The sequence below is a fragment of the Notechis scutatus genome, chromosome 5, assembly GCF_049901735.1.
Source record: "Notechis scutatus isolate UNSWTSFEM ecotype Mainland chromosome 5, rNotScu1.2, whole genome shotgun sequence".
NCBI lineage: Eukaryota > Metazoa > Chordata > Lepidosauria > Squamata > Elapidae > Notechis > Notechis scutatus.
In genome coordinates, this window is record NC_142013.1 from 115780174 (window position 1) to 115796849 (window position 16676).

Sequence of the window (16676 nt, forward strand, 5' to 3'; positions counted from 1 at the left end):
ACCGGTCAGAACCTGCTGAATAGGCCCCCTCTGATCAGGGGCCTAAGTCGTAGGATGGAGGGTTGAGGGAGCCGGGTTCTCTCCTAGCCCAAAGCAGAGAAGGCCATTTATTGGTCCCAATATCTGAGGGGCTGCCCCAAAGGAGAGGGGGACGAATCGTTCTCCAAAGCAGCCGAGGGCAGGACAAGAAGTAACGGATGGAAACCGGTCAAGGAGAGATCCAACCTAGAACCAGAGAGATGTAAAAACTCTGCCAGGGTCACAGAACAGGCGTGAGGTCCCCAAGTGGCTCCAACACAACTCTTCGCCTCCTCACCCAGCTGCAGAAGCAGCAGCCCTGAACAACCAATTCAGCCACCCTGAAATTACATTCATGCCTCCTCAAGAATTGTTCTGATCTGTCGGTACATTTTTGCATCCTGAGTGACTTAGGTGAGGATGCAGTTTGGACCCGCAGGGCCTTCGTGCTGGACCGCCTGGCATAACCCGGGTCCAAAGCCCTTCCCACTTCATGAGGAGACGGGAGGAGTTTCAATCTAGGCTGCCACCGGCTTTCCCTTGTAACTGAGAAGTGGTTCTGCGGCATTCGATGCTCGGGAAACCCCTAGCACTTTATATAGGATAATTCCAAGTGGGTGTATATAATTCAGCATTCTGTTCCCATTTTAATGGGGCATCAATGTTCCCAAAACCCTATTAAACCACCCAACGGCTATTAAACCAAAACAGGGTGAGGGTGGAGGAAGCTTAAACCATGTGCGTAAAGGTCCCCTCAATGGTTGGATACTCCCAGCGGAATAAAGTTCGCAGCCACCTCTTTTTGAATCTTCCCCGAGGTGCCTGGAAAACCAACCAGAAACAGCCACCTCTCCACCTCACAAGGATCATGCCTCGTGCTAAAATGTTAAGACCCTTAAGTGCCTGTCTCCATTGCGTTCCAGCCAAGGCGTTTTCTGTCCTCCTGCCCCACACCAATAAATTGGGTCATGTGGCGTGTGTGTGTGTGTGTGTGTGTGTGTGAGACACATTGAGATGGGTGGCGTATCGAATTAATAAATAATGTATGTGTGTCTATATCTCTGGATCTCTAGATCTATGTGGATATGCTGTGTGTGTGTGTGTGTGTGTGTGTGTGTAAAAAAAGTTTAAAATTCAGTAGGGAAGCAGCTCCCCCACCCCCCCCGAAAATGTGCAGGTCAAAGTTGCATATTCTCCTGCAGCCGAGTTTCCAGCCACCTCCTCTTCCCCCGCCATTCCCTGAATTTCCGCTGCAGTTTTATTCCTCTCGACTGGACTCAGGTGTGATCCGCAGCCTCTGAATCCCAGATAATTTATTCAGGGAAATAAAATTCAGCAGAAAGAGCCAGCTCATGAAGGGCTCATGGTTCCTCGGGAAGCCCTGGGCTGGCATTCACGAAAGCATTGCGATTTCAGAACAAATGCGACAGCATCGTTTCGGATCACACTTCATGTGAGAACCCAATGCAAGAATACCTGAGTCACACCTGAGGGCCGTCTCTCACTTTTCCTTGCATTCATTTGTCCTTTACCCCACCTGGGAAAGGACTTGGTTGAGATGCTATTCCCGTTCAGGGCAAACGAGGCTCTGGAAAGGGCCCCCCCCAAAAAGGGGAGAGGGCAGCAAGGATTAGCGAGCAAAAGGACTTAGGGGAGGAAAAAGGGAAATCTTACACCGTTTGGTCACCGTGACTTTCGGATTTTTTTTCTAGCCCTTCTTCCACGTCTCCATCCAGGATCCCAGATCTTTGCTTTGTCCCCATAAATGTCTCCCCTTCCTTTCGGAGAAACTCATCAACTCATCACCCAACCGCAGCTTTCACTCCTTCTCAGCTCCCTGGTACCTTCCTTCCTACCTTTTTCCCTCCTCCTCCTCCTCCCCCCCTCGTGATAAGCCCAGGTCTTACGGTATCCTTCCCAAATATGGCAAGGCTGAAGTAGAAAGGGCACAAACTACTAGGAGGAAATGCAGACCGGAGGCTCTCTCTCCTCTAGTGGCTCCTAGGATTAGCCTCAGGAGGTTAAAATGTGTGTCTGGGGCAGCAGCTCTCGGGGCACCTGCAAAGCAACAGAATAGCGATAATCATAACAATTATCAATGAGGGGAAAGCAAAGAAGATAACCAGAAGTCTTCTAATGTTATAGTTTACCCTTAATCTTAAATATAGCTTCTTTGCTTTCCAAATTTTAATGCCCTGCATTCATTTCTCTATTATTTATAACTATGTTCAGCTTTAGTTAAGGGACCGTTACACGTGGCCTTACTTTTAACAAGTGTGGCTGTGAAGATTTTATTCCCACCTCCCAAAGTCAACTTGTGAGGAAATGCTATTCTGGGCACCGGGGATCAAATGGTCCTCGAAAGGCACCTCCTGCGCTAGGAATGTACACATTGCGCTGAATTGTTTGGGTGGTTTCAGACGCCACATGCATCCACCTCTGGCTTTTCCTGTTTTCTCCTCCCCCCCCCTTCATTTCTAAAAAAAGTTACCTTAGTTGTTGTTTATCGTTTGATTAAACCCCTTAACAGAAACCGATGAAGCGGCCGTACTGGAGGCCTAGACCCAAGGACCAGGTGGCCGAGCTGACCCAGGAGCCGCCTCCAGACCGTGTCCTGGTCACCAGTTGGACTCTAGGCTGGAGCCAAGCAATCAATCCGAAGAGAGCTGCAAGGGACCTCAGAGGTCCTCTAGTCCAGCCCCCCGCTCAGGCAGGAGCCCCTATAACCCTCTTCTTAAAAGCCTCCAGGGATAGAACCCCAACACCTTCTGGAGGGAAGCCCATCACCCCCTGGTTGATGCCTCCAAGAAGATTTGGACCAGTGTGACCAAAATTGTTCCTTGCTAATCCACGTGACTTTATCCACCAGGTGCCCCAACAGACTCCCAGGCGCCCTCCCTTCCCCGTGGAGACGGGGCCACTCTGACCGGGGACACTGGACAACGGTCAGCAGAGGCCGTGAGGGCACAGGGGGGTTTCGCTGCCCTTACGGGCCCCAGGCCACGGCTCAAAGGGTGGTGGTCAGACTCCCTCCCTCCAGTCCTCCCTACTGGGGCCGGTGGGGGGGGGCTCCAAGTCCGTCTCCCCCCGGCACGCCCACCTCCTGGAAGCCTCCCTAAGCCAAGGGCCACCTTAGGACCAGCCCAGAGGGAGAGGAGCAACGGGACCCATAGGCCCAGCCAAGCACTCCCTGCAGGCCGCAATGGGACCCCACCCTCCAGCAGATCCTTCAGGGAAGCGGCCAGCTCCTCTCGGGAGCCTCCCTGGGCCCACCGATGGCCCGGCTGGTCTGGTCTTCCTGAGGTCAGTGGAGGGGCGTCACTGATGGTGGCAATAATCCCCCCCCCATGCCTCCCACTGCATCACAGCTCCAGCAAAGGTCCAGCGCTGGGCCTCTGATATCAATCGCAGGCTTTGGCCCTGACCGTGGGAATCCAATTTCTTGGGTCTTTTTTAAAAGAAAGGTTGATTTGCTCAAAGGATCCAGCAGACCATTCTGAATGCAGGCAAGGAGCTCGCCCCCCCCTCTTCCCAATCCCCCGGCCTGCAGCATGGAAGGAAGGGTCTGCTCTGGGGGGTGATGCGTTAACGTTGCCACCGGGGCCACCAGAGCCTTCACACACCAGCCACAACTAGGTGGAAACAAGGAACCGCCGGCACTTTTCAGCTCAGAATATTGAATAACCTTTATTGAAAATATAAAAGTTCTACAAAGCCACTGATACTCAGCATGGAAGAGTTCGTTAAACATGTTTTTAAAAACATCAGAATGGCAGAAGGTCAATGGTGTTTTTCACAAAGTCTCTTTTCCATTCTCCCATATGTCTTTTTTTTTTTCCGGTAGGAAAGTTCTGTGCAAGAATTGCTTTTCATGAAACAAACGTTCTAAAAGCCATGAGTAAATTCATTATATTGTAAGAGGAAACTAACATTACTAGCAATTTTCCCCATCAACGGTTATTGAAGCCTCTAGAAGAAAAAGCAGATTTGGAAATTGGAACAAAAATAATCAAAAGGAATTAGTAATTAACGCTGCCGTATCAGCCACACACAATCCTTATATTGCTGTGTACCCTTCCCAGGGGGGCTTTAGAAACATACAAAGTGTGTCTAGCATACTAATAATGCTAAATAATAGCAAAGTTAGGTAACAGATTTTATTCATCTGAAATGCAGCTGCCAGAAATAACCTCACGGATAAAGGAGGGATGGCTACAAAAAGGTAATTTAATCCACGATATTCTTGAGGACAAATCCGAGGTCCTCAGAAGCAAATCGGGAGAGTCTTGAGCTGCCAGAACTGAATTCCTAATTTTCTGACTTGTAGCACCAAAGGGAAAACCAAGTATAACTGAACATAAAGAAACCAACAAAAGGTGAAGTTCATCCATCCTAGCAGGCTCTACTTTTGTTTCAGATTTAAAAGTCTTCAATGCCGAAAAGCACATCATTGTAGTTTTGGATTGGAGTAGCCAAAGGCACTGATTGGATCCTGCAACCTGCTGCCCCGGCTCAAGAGCAAGGCCAGAGTCCAGCCTCCTGGCCTGCCAGGGCCCCTCTCCCTGGAGGGCTTGGTCCCCTGGGCAGCCTCTGAAGGGGGAGCCGGCCGCCTCAACCGCTAGGACTGGCTGGACACGCCTGTCTCGGAAGGGCACCAAGTGGGGGGAGCTGCTCACGGCCCAGTTCCCAAAGAGGCACAAGGATTACGTGTTTCACTGGCGGGGGGGTATGGGACCACGGGGGGGGGTTTCTTTCCCCGTTTGTGGAAAGGTAAAATAAGCTCAGTGTTCAATCTGAGGCAAAATGACACCCTCGAGAATTGGGACGGATGGAAGGAAGGAAGGAAGGAAGGAAGGAAGGAAGGAAGGAAGGAAGGAAGGAAGGAAGGAAGGAAGGAAGTTCAGAAGGCACAATATGATCAAACATGAAGAGTCCCTGAGACTCCGGTTGGGTTCAGTATGTCCTTTCTCTACTTAAGTAGTTCAGAAGAATTAGGAAAATACAATACAGACTATTTTATAGGAAATATACCTATAGGAAATAAACCAGTTGGCTAGAGAGTATATAGCTTTTTATCACTTTTTTTCTTAAAAAAAGACCTTTTTCAATGCAAAGATTGGTCCATTTTTAATTATCAGCAAGCCAGACTAATTACTTCACTAAGCTTAAACTGTTTTCAATTACAACTCTGCAATATTGCTACAAGTGGAGTAACTGCACCCTAAAAAGCTTGATGAATGCTAAATGAATGAGGCAAATCTTAAGAGCATTTTGTTATTTTGAAAACTGCCAGTATAGCCTAGAAATCACAGTATCAATACTGAAATTTAAAGCTAAACTTTCCTTTCAGTTTATTGGCAACTCCACATAGAGAAAAGACACAAACCGGGCTGCTTTAATCACACACACACACACACACACACACACACTCCCCGGGGGCCACGGGGAGACTCAGAACCTGCCAATAAAAGTCCCGGAGTACTGAATGCAGAGCCTTCGGACGGACGGACGGATGGTCGCTTGGCAACCGTGCGGTCACAGCGATGGACCCGCCTTGGGGCTGCTTGAGACCCAGACTTTAACTTCCAAGGGTGCCCCCCCTTTGCAGTCACATGACCGAATTTGGGGTGCTGGGCAACACCGTGGCGTTTACGCCTCCCGTGGGGTCACCTGATGGCCTCCGTCTTAGGACAGCTTTGTCCAAGAGAAGCACCGACTTCTTCTGGTTGGTCTTTTTTTGGGGGGGGAAGCGCTGCTTCACTGAACCGCCACGTCTAAGGACCGTGGCGGCCGTCACAAAAAGGGTTGCAAAATCAGGGTGATCCCATTGCAGCTGGGAGTGGAGGACCCCCTGCGGTCCAGTCCCAGGGACCAAGAGCTCCAGAAGCTCATTTCACAGTCCCTGCCTGCAAGAGGAGACAATCGGGGGTGGGGGTCCTTGATCAAAGGCAGCCATGGATGTCACACCTGAGCCGGGCCAAGGGGCGCACCTGCCTGGCCTGCCTGGCTCCCCTCTCGCCGGGAAATGCGCAGAAGGGAGCCAGATCCAGGAAGGGGAACCTGGAAACTCAGAGGAGACGGGCAGGGCGGCTGGCGCCAGGACCAATGCCGGAGACCCTCCGGGGCAGCCCTACTGCTAAGAGCCTCCGGGGGAGAGGCCCTGGGGGTCTCTGGGTATCGGAAGCCCCTCCTGCCCGCCCGCCCTCCCTACTGAAGCCCCCGGGAGGACCCTGCTGGAACAGCCAGCCTGAGCTGCCAGGAAAGAGGGGGGCTGTCCCCGCAGGGAACCTGATTCATGGGGCTCCCCCCCCTCCCTCCGCTTCTCCTCCCCTGAAAGGGCCACCAGGCTCCCCCTCTCAAAACGAGCCCAACGCAGCCGTCTTTACAAACTGGGGCGGTTTCTGCTTTTTTCCTTCGAAAACGGCCGTCTGCTTTCAAAGCTTCCATCTTTTCCTTTCCACAGAATCCAAAGAAGCTGCGAGGGAGACGACAGACAGACAGACACACACACACACAGAGGGGGGCCTTTTGGCAGTTTGGGTGAGTGACACCGGCCGAGATGGAAGCCTGGAGGTGCCCAGGCCCACCTTTTAAACGTTACACGGATTTCTGAGCGGCTGCCGGCTGAGGCCCTCCGCCTTTCAACACCTAGGACAACCTGTCAAAATGGGTCCAAGTCATTTATTCAAAGCGGAACTTCTGAACTCCTGGGGGAGGTCAGGAAAGCCGCCCCTCCAATCCAATCCAATCCGTGAAGAGGCTTTTTAACCCCAGGCGCCATCTAATCTGCGGGGGGGGGAGCCCCAAAGCCATGATTCCTACCGCCGTGTTTATCCGCAGCCCAGGAGCCCCGGAGGGGGTGGGGGAGGGCAGAGGCCTCTTGCCCAGGGCCGCTTTCTGAAGGGGGGGGCAGGTTGGCGGCCCCAGAGGGAAGGCTCCCAGGAGGGGATCCGGGCGGCCGAGGCTACAGGAGCCGGGCGCTGCTGCTGCGTCTGTGGGGCCGGGCGTAGCCGCTGTCGCTCGAGCTGCCTCGCAAGCTGTCCTCGGCCTCGCTGGCGCTTCCGCTGCTCTCCGTTTCGGCCGGGGTGAACTCCAGGCCTTCAATGTCCACCTCTGTGGGGGAAGAGAGGAGAAGTCTCACGCCCTGCATCAGCCGGACGCTTTGCCCGCAGACCACAAGCAGGGCGGGGAGCCTCCACTTACGGCAATTCCGAGGGAGACATTGGGGAGGTGAATTTGGCCTCAGTTGCTAAGTGAATCATTGCAACTGATAAATGGTTAGCCCGGTTGTTAAGTGAACCTGGCTTCCCCAGGGGTTTCCTCAGGTGCGCGCAAAAGGGCACCACGTGGCCTTGGGACATGGCCACGGTCATAGCTCGGAGCCAGTTGCCACAGCTCCGAATTTCGATCCCCTGATCATGAAGGGGATGCTGGAAAGTGTGAAAAACAGCCACAAGTCCCCCTTTTTCGGTGCGGTTGTAATTTTGAATGGCCACTAAGTGAACTGTTGTAAGTCGAGGACTGTCGGTACTTAAGACATCGTTTCAGAGCTGAATCTGCTCACCATCATCCAACCCCCAACCCCCCCATGGTTTGGGAACATTCCCTTGTTTTAGGGGGCAATTCATTCCTAGTTTCTCTTTCGGTTCTTCCTATATTTTGCATTTTTAAAAAAAAAAAAAAAACGTATTACTGGCTTCCAATGTTCAAATTAATGCAGAGGCAGATGGGAAGTTCTGGAGGATTTATTTGTTTATGGGCCACGTATACCTTGGCCTGGAATCCACCCGCTGGCCAGTCTGCAAGTGAGGGAGGGCATTTTTTGGGTAGCGGCAGAAACTGTTCCTCCGATGAGCTCTCCTACTTTGGCCCCTTTGAGGCTTCTGGACTTCAACCCCCACAATTCCCCAGGCCCCAATGGCTGACTGGGCAATTCTGGGAACGGAAGTCCAGAAGTCTCAAAGTTGCCAAGGTTGCACCTTCCTGGGTTAGGATGTTTGGGCAAAAAGGTGTCCGCTTGCAATAAATACATTGAAAAGGTAACTTGAGAGTCTCAAACTAACTATTACTTTTAGTAACCCAAAGTAAAAAGTCCAGTGAAATTCATTGGGAGCAGTAATAGCAACAAGGCAACCCTCAGCCCAGGAGGTCCTCTAATTGTTGCAGCCTGAGTTGTTTACAGCCTGAGCTGTGATTTGTTTTGCAAAAAGAAAAAAAGAAAGAGATGCTGAATCTTGACGCTTCGTACCTCTGGCGTTCAGGCTTCCTTCTTCTCCGCAGCAGCCACTTTTTTCTCCCTAAGTGCTTATTAAATTTGTTTTCCAGCCCATCACAAGTTGCTACCGAAATCTCCTTTTTCAGAAGGAAGTTTCAAAGCCCCGAAGGGCCTCAAGGCCTCTGCTGCTGCTGCTGCTGCACGCTCGCCCCCCCCCCCCCTGGGCATTTCAAGGGTGGGGTGGGGCCTTCAGAGGGGAGGCTGCAGAATTCGAACCACCCACCTTGCTCCGAATCCGTGGATATGGTGGATCCGAGGCTGTCTGTGCGCACCCGCTCCAGGCCCTGCACGGAGAGCTGCTCCAGCCGGCGCTTGAGGTACCGGTGTTCTCGCTGCAATTGTTCTTTGATGTTCAGAGCTTTCCGGTCCTGCTCTTCCAATTTCTACGGAGCCAAAGCAACGAAAACCCGTCCGCTTAACAAGGGAAACCGCCCCCTTCTCCCCACGTCCGGCCAGCCCCTGGGCGGCAGAGGAGGGGCGTCCTGGGGGACCTGGCTGCCCTGGCCAGGCCACGACGGTCCCTTCTCTGCGTTAGTGACATGGCAGCTGCAACCTTCCTGGCAAAGGAGGGTGGGAGGCCCGGGAGCTGAAGACTTTTCCCAGCAGCCGCCAATCAGGATGGTGGTTGGGGGGGGGGGGGGGCAGGACGGGGAGAAGGGGGGGCCCTCCGTGTACTCGCTCCCCCGACTATTTCGACAGAAATGAGCCGAATCCCTGCTGCTGCTGCTGCTGCTAACAACAACAACAAGGGGGAAAACAATCCCACCTAACCTTCTTCCTCCCCCAAAAGGCTCTCTTTCCCCAGCAACCCTGCTTGGTGGGTCCAGGCACACATGAGGCTGCAGGCGACAAGGGCGGGCAGCCTGTCAAGCAGGAGGGCTCAAAGGACACCTGGAAGAATCCCAGCTTCAGAGGCTCCTGGCCTCACCGTTCTCCAAGAGGGAGTCACCAAGAATGGGAAAGCATTGAGTGGAGGACAAAGTGGGTGTCGCAAAGAACTTGATGCGGGTAAGTTGAGACGGCAAATAAGAGCAAGCCCTTTCCTGCTAGTTAAAGTGGCCGTTTCATCCATGGCACGGGGCGCCTGAGCCCCCCCCCCCCACGGCCTCTGCTGCCAGGTCCACATAAACCCATTTGCACTGGAGGAGGAGAAAAAGGGGCCCTTCACCCCCCCTCCCTCTTTCGGCCTCCCCTCCATCCCCCTCTAAGGTAAACCTCCAGGGAGCCTCCCTGCCCTCCGGGTCTGGTTACGTGCCATTCAGACAAGGAGCAGGGGATCGTGGGTTGAGTTCACCTCCAGCTGGGAATCCAGGGTTTTTAGGACCCCTTAAAATAAGCCACCAACACACCTGGCTGGCAGGTTGTGTTAAGCGAAAAGAAGAAGGAGAAGGGGGTGGGGGTGAGGTCTGTTTCTTAGGTATCAAGGCCCCTCCCTAGAAGCCTCCCTGTGGAAATGCGCGCTTGTGCCTATGGAAAGCAAAACCGCGCAGACTTTAAAACGGGACTTCTCCCCATGGGACCTATCCCAAGCGGTGGGCACCCACTAGCCCCCCCCCCCGGGTAGCCCGCTGGAGGTAAAGCGCAGGATGCTCCAGAAAGCCCCTCCGAGGGTTGCCTGGGGCGGAGCAGCAGAAGCATCAGCTCCTGGGACCGCAGAGTAGGGCGTGGGCTCAGGTTGTAGCCTAAAGCCTCCAGGGAATCTGGGGGAACTGGGAAGTTAAATAACTCCAGGACGTGGTTTATAAGTGAGACCGTGCGATTTCTGAGTTATTTCAGGGATTTTTTTTAAATTTGAGTCAAAGTCTGAAATGATCCGAAGAAATAAAGGAAGGCAGGAGTCGTGGCTGGGAGTTTCCTTTCCTTACACGCACTCCTGTAAGCGTGCCACATTCGCCATTTCTCCTGGACCCCGGCAAAAAGAGGGAAATGTGTAGAGATAATGAATAAAACCACATCCCATCCCACTGTGGTTGTAGGTGCCCCGACTCCTGGGACGCTAAGCCGGTGGCTCAGAAGGCTACAGAGCAGCCTTTCCACCACCCTTTAGGCGAAGGCTAAAACCAAGGCAGCTTCTTCCTGGCTTACCTTAATATGCATCTTGGCTCTTCTCAGCAGGCTGAGGGTGGTGTGCCTGGTGCTCTCGGCGCCTAGAGGGACCAGCTGCTTCAGCTCCTCTAGATAGAGCCGGAGCTTCGCTCTCCTGAAACGGACAGAAACGAGGAGGAGTCTGCTTTAGTGTCCCTGGCCCTCAAAATCTGCCCTCCTTCCCACACAGGGTTGACTGGCAATGAAGGAAGCCCGTTCCCCTGGCATTTATGCCTCACAGCTCCTACCTATACAAGGGACCCCCTCCGATATTGGAGGCAATGTGTCGACAGGGAACGAAAGGAACACGAAACAAACCCTACATGTTGGAATCACCAAATATGTTCACACGCGCAGTGTACCAATCCACGCAAACTGCATGACTACAGAGTGGCATCGGGACACGGTTTGTTGAGACAATGGAAAGGCAAAGGCAACAATGGAAGAGGCCCTGGGCCAAGCAGGATTCCTGGGGAGGGGATTCCTGCAGGTTTCTTGGAAGTGACCTGCTATTTCTGTTTTCCAACATGCTCTTAAAGCTAAACGATGCCCTAGCAATATCGAGTAACTCATTCAATAATTTTAATTACTGACACACAAAGCACCTCCTTTTTCTTTATCCTCCCTTTTCTGATGTTTAGCAATATTCTCTTTGAGGCAGAGAAAAATGAAAATAACGTGATCTCCAACCTTTCTATTAAATCTCCCACTTGCTTCCCTCCATTTCCAGGCCAAATCTGCCCATGCAAACCTTTAGCTTTCTGATAGTTTTTGACTATGCTGTTCCACAGCTTTCCAAGATCTACGAAGGACAGCTGAGGTGTGCCACGGTGGATTGAAATTATGCAAAGTACTTTATCATAAACTTTGTATTAATTCATTCAGGCTCTTCCTAATGGAAATTTTCTTTCCTCACTGACGGAACCGGTATTTTCCACTGAGCTATGGGGATTTTTTGCAGACTGAACTGTCTTTGCCATTCTCATTCACCCAATTCGCCCCATCAGTTTTCCATTTGGAGGAAGGAGAATGAATTTGCCATTTAGATCAACAATAAGAAGGCAGGAATCCATCAGCATTGCCCCAGCTGAGACAGGAGCTCCCTCTTCCAGGCTGTCTCCTTAAAAGTATCACTTGGGGTCCCTCAAATCTTCCCCTGGCTCAGCTTGCAAACAGGGAAGCCTTCCAGGCTGCTATCTGGGTACATTCAAACGGGCTTAATCAGAGCTTTTAAAAACCTGAGACCAAGTTATTGGAAAAACCGGAAAAGCCATTCCTTCCACCTCAGTCTGCCTGTTCTTTAAACTCCATTCATGTTAAACGAAATGAAGCAACTAACTAGAGTCTAGTGTACAAATATTCGCGTGATTGAAAGATTGTGAAACTTGACTTTTACGTTCATCGGTATATCCTGGAGTCTTGTGGTGAACAGATATAAAAATTGCCACCCAAGATAAAACTCCCTGGGTGTTAAGGCCAGTGACTGGTCTGGTGAGTTTAATAACAATGCAGAAAAGGCCAGGTGCCTTTCTAGGCCCAGTGGTCGGTCACTAAGAGAGAATCCGTTGTTTTGGTAGCCGGAAGTATACGTTTCTCTGGAAGAGAATGGCTGCTGCCTCCTTGACCTTCCCTCTGGGGGGGGGTGTCTGCCCATGCCGCTCCCCCTCCCAGGGCTGGTGGGCTTCAGACCTGCTTCCCAAGTCGGGAGGCTCCTGGAGGCAGCTCCTGTCTCTTTTCTCAGGACTGGGTGGCTGCCCTGCCTCCCTGGAAAGCCATTCTGCTGCTGCTGCGTTGGCAGTTGCAAGGCCCCGTGACCATTCACCCCTCGCCTGCTCCAGAGCACCACACCCTGGAATGCCGTCCCCAGGGAGGCAGTCCTGACTCAAGGAAAGGGGCTTCTCTTCCCTTTCTTTTCAACAACACCAACAACAGGGGGATTTACAGGGAGCAGCAGGTAGATGGGGGTCTGGGGTCTGCTTCACCAGGGGATCCCCAAAGACAAATCTTTAAATGTGGTACCAGAAACCAAATTAGAATAATTCTTTCAAATCTGTAATATACACATTTCTCAATAGCTTCCTTAGTTAATTGCGCCTTCTAATGAAGAGTAAGTGATGACGTTGTGACTGCTAATCTGCCTAAAGGAAAGGATTACTTCATCCTTTTCCCTCGAGCATCTTCCAAGAAAAAGAGGCATTTAAAATGTCTCACTGTGTGGGCAAAAAGCAGCCACTACTTGGAAATGGAACCAAGCAAGGGGCGTTTGGAAAACAGAGTTTAATCCATGCTCTCAGCCTGTGAAAACTGACATTCTGCAAGATCTTCTTTAGTCATTTTATTTACTAAACTTACACGGCCACCCACTTGCCAAATGATGCTGGGCAGCTAACAAGCACTACAAATGTTCCCAAACATATACGTACATACATACATACGTACACCGGTACGTACGTCCATACATGCTAAATTTTAATACAGGCCCCAAGGTGGGGTCGGCCACTGGCCCCAGAGGGTTAGTCTTCCGAGCTTTTGGACCCATGCTGGAGCCCATCCTCTGGGAACTCTGCCTGGGCTTTGGGCTATTCTGTGGGTGGCGCCTGGTTGTGTGTGGAGGTTGCTTGGGGTGTGTGGATGGCCGGTCGTGCCGTTGGCCCTCGCCTCCTAAGTACTTCGTAAGCTGGTGGTAAATCAGCACCCCTGAATTTTAATACAATTTAGCATATATTCATTATTAAAACGAACGTCTTTGTGTTGCATGGCCCAAGAGCTGAACCTACCACCTCTTAGTCAGCTTATTATTCCTGCCAAAATGAGTTTTTCTTTTTTAATGAATTCTCCAAGTCTTCAGCAGCAGCCACCAAAACTCCGACACCCCGTTCCACTCTTTCAAGGGGTCGTATTATTATTGTTAAACTTGGCAGACCACCAAATTCTTCTTTTAACTTCCTAGGAATGGGAAGTTGCTTTCATTTTTCTCTTCTAGCTTAATGGTGTGCTTAATTATTTTTAAATTGCTTAAATTCACTGAATCCTATTTCCAGAAGAGTCATGTGTCCATAAGCAGTTACAATTCCTTAAAATGAAATTAGAATTTATTAAGCAGAATTTTATTTGGAATCAAAATATAAGTCATTCAAGAGTTTTAATATAACTCTTTAAAACGAATTGCTAAAACCTTCCAAATTTGCTGCAAACTCCTGATGAAATATGTAGGTGTAAAATTACCTCCGTAAAAATGGTATGTATAAATACGCAAATGAGTAAAACTTGCATAAATTATGAACACTGATGTTAATAATTGAAAGCTTGTGTTTATTGTCAATGTGCAAATAAGTAATTATCAATACCACATTTGAATCACCATCTCTGTATATTAATACCTCTATCAAGTCTGTTAATTATTACTTACCTATGTTTTTCTAATTCATTATGTGAGGATCTATGAAAAACAGAGAATATGATATTTTAGAACATTATGTATTAACTCATAATACTTTAGATTATGTATTAACACAAATAGAAACATTTGTTTTAAAAGTTCCTAATAGGAACTGTTTTTAAAGAACTTGGGCACATCTCAGTACACAAAGAACAGAGTTTCTTTGTCTTCCTCAGGTTTAACCCAGTTTTAAGATCAACCCTGAATCAGGTTAAATTTCTGTAGTATCTCAAACTGAACTTTGGTTGTGGAGACACGACGGAAAGCTCAGTCACAGGACTAACCGAAGGTTACATGAACTTGGACCAGGGCAGGAAACAATTCCCTTAGCAGGCATGTTTTTCCTCTTGCTGACTGAAGAAGTTAAAGCTAAACAGCAAACCTTCTAGGACACTCTCGCCCTATCCCGAGGAAGGAAGCCATCTCACGGGCCCTTCAGAATAAACCGAATTACCTCATCCTTCCCTCCTTTGGGAATCTAGGTGAGAAAAAAATATCCCCAGGAATGAGAGGGTAATTACTGCTGGGCTGCAAAAACACCGCACACGTTCAACGCTGGGAGAGTGCGGCCGACCCACCACTTGGCAGGGAAGAGCCACGATTTCACAGGCCGGCACCAAATAACAGATGGAGCCAAAGGGAAAAATGCCACCGTGGGTTAAAGGCTGGTGGCTTAATCCCGTGGCCAGAAATTTAAAATAAAATGCCTATTATTTCTCAGGTGGCGATTGCAGCGCATATGCAGGGCTAATGGTGGGCTCAATGTAGTATGCCCAGGGGGTTGCCCCGCCTGGGCCCCGTGGAAGACGGTACTCCGCTGCCCACAAGGCCTCTCACGGGGGGGGGGGACGGGGGGGCTGCAACGCTTCTCCTCCACAGCAGCTGTAGATAAAACTCTGGCTTCACACCCTGCGGGATTCCCGGCTTCGACACACCGCCTTTCATCCAGCGCAACCCATCACTGTTGCCAGAACAAGACGGAGAACTGAGTGAGGGATCCTTGAGATCTCCAGATCTACTTCAGGGCAGGCCTACGTTCAATCCAGGGCAGTCACCACAAGGGCCACAGTCCTATGACAAGACACACGCAGCGGGACAGGGCAGCCCCCCCCGGCTGGCGTTCCCTCGTCCTCAGCTGGCCCAGCATCCCAACAGAGGCATCATCGGCTTCTTCAGGTCAGTTTGGAAGGGGTTTTTTTTTGCCCTCTGGTCGGCCAGGGCCGGCTCTGCTTCCTGCCTCTTGGCCCAACCGTGAGGGCGGCCCCTCCAGCGAAAGCTCCGCCTTGCAACATCCACACACCCCCCCCCCACCCGGGATCCCGCAATACCTGCCTGGCTCCGGGCGCTGCTGCTGGCGCCTGGCGGGGCCCCTGCCCCAACCTCCCCGGGCAGAGGGAAAGGGGCCTGAGCTCCAGGGGCCAAAGCCAGCCCCGGGGGGGGGGGGCCCGGAGGCTCCTTCAGCTGGCCCACCGGGGGCAGAGAAGGGAGGGAGGCCAACCCAGGCAAGGCCGGCCTTGGCGGGACCATTCCCCCTCCTCCGGGCCGGGCCAGGAAGGGGGCAGCCCCACTCGCCCCTCCCCGCAGCGCTCAGCCCGGCGAGGCTTCTGGGGCGAGGAGGGAGGCGGCGGGGGGAAGCGCCCTTTGGGACCCCAGGCCCCGCCCCTTGGCCCCGCCCCCTGCTCCCGCCCAGAGCGCCCCCCTCTCCGTCCGGGGCATTCTGGGAGTTGAAGTCCGCTCCTCCCCAGGGCCTGCCCCGCCGCCTCTCAGCCCGGGAGGCCTCCGGGGCAGCCGCCCAGCCTCCCTCCCCTGGGCCTTGGGCCGGACGGGGCCGGGCGACGTGGCGGCGGCGGCGGCGGCGCTGGGAGGGAGCCCCGCGGAGGAGAAGATGGCGGCGTCGGCGGCGCCCCCTTCCTTCCCCTTCCCCGCAGGGCCACTCACCGGCTGCCGGGGCCTTCCTGGCGGCGCTCCTCCTCCGGGCACAGGCCCGCTCGAAGGGCAGCGCGGAGGCGTAGCCGTGCTCGGCCTCTGCGGGGAGAAAGCGCCGCGTCAGAGAGGCCCGGAGCCCTCCCGCCCCCCGGCCCTCCCGCTCTCCCCCCGCCCCGCGCACCCCTCTCCCGCCGCTCCAGGTACTCGGCGGCCTCCAGCAGCATCAGCAGCGAGTTCCACTCCATCGCCTCAGCCGCCGCCGCCGCCACCTCGACGGGCTCGGGCCACGGGCGCGCCGCCTCCCGCCCCGGTTGGCAGGTCGCTCGCTCGACGGACAGGCCCGCCCGCCAGTCGCCGAAGGCGGGGCCGCCGAGCAGCCAATCGCCACTCGGGGGCGCCGGGCCCGCCCGCGGAGGCGGACGAGCGTGGAGGTCCCGGGCGTCGCGGGCGCTGATAGGCCGGCCGCTATAGCAACAACCCCGAAGCCGAAGCTTAGCAACAGCACGTGGTGGCCCGGCCCCTCGCTCGCTGATTGGCCCGGCTCGCGTATGCAAAGCAGGGCGCGTCGCGGGATTGGGCGCCGGGAGGAGCTATGCAAATGAGGCCGGGGACAGCGGCTGCGCTGACGTCACGAAGCCCGAGGAGAAACCTCGCGTGTCGTGTGAATGCGCGTTACGGACGGCGGGGAAGGTCTTTCCTCCGGGGGGAGGGGAAGCGGCGTCCCGCAGCCTGAACCTCGGTTCCCGGGCAAAAAAACCGGCCATGTTCCCGAGCGGCCTCCTGCAAAGGGAGCCCCGGTGTCGCTTCTGATGCTTCGGAGTCCGGAAAGGGCCGGGCGGTGCCCCTGTTGCAATCTTCTTCCTGGCGAGGAAGAGGAGGGCGAGGCGAGGCTTCCCTTGGGCAACGGCTCCTTCCTGGCTGGCCAGTTGAGAA

General features: G+C 53.1%; 1 protein-coding gene across 1 annotated transcript; it reads right to left on the bottom strand.

Annotated features, from left to right (window-relative positions):
• Positions 1–6681: 6681 nt before the first annotated feature.
• On the bottom strand, positions 6682–16086 carry MXD4 (MAX dimerization protein 4). The gene is made up of 6 exons (XM_087967464.1): positions 15925–16086; positions 15752–15842; positions 13788–13817; positions 10379–10493; positions 8517–8676; positions 6682–7131 (listed from the first exon to the last, which is right to left on the bottom strand). The coding sequence occupies exons 1-6, from the start codon at positions 15986–15988 to the stop codon at positions 6983–6985; spliced, it is 609 nt and encodes a 202-aa protein (XP_087823590.1). The 5' UTR covers positions 15989–16086; the 3' UTR covers positions 6682–6982.
• Between the last annotated feature and the right edge of the window lie 590 nt (positions 16087–16676).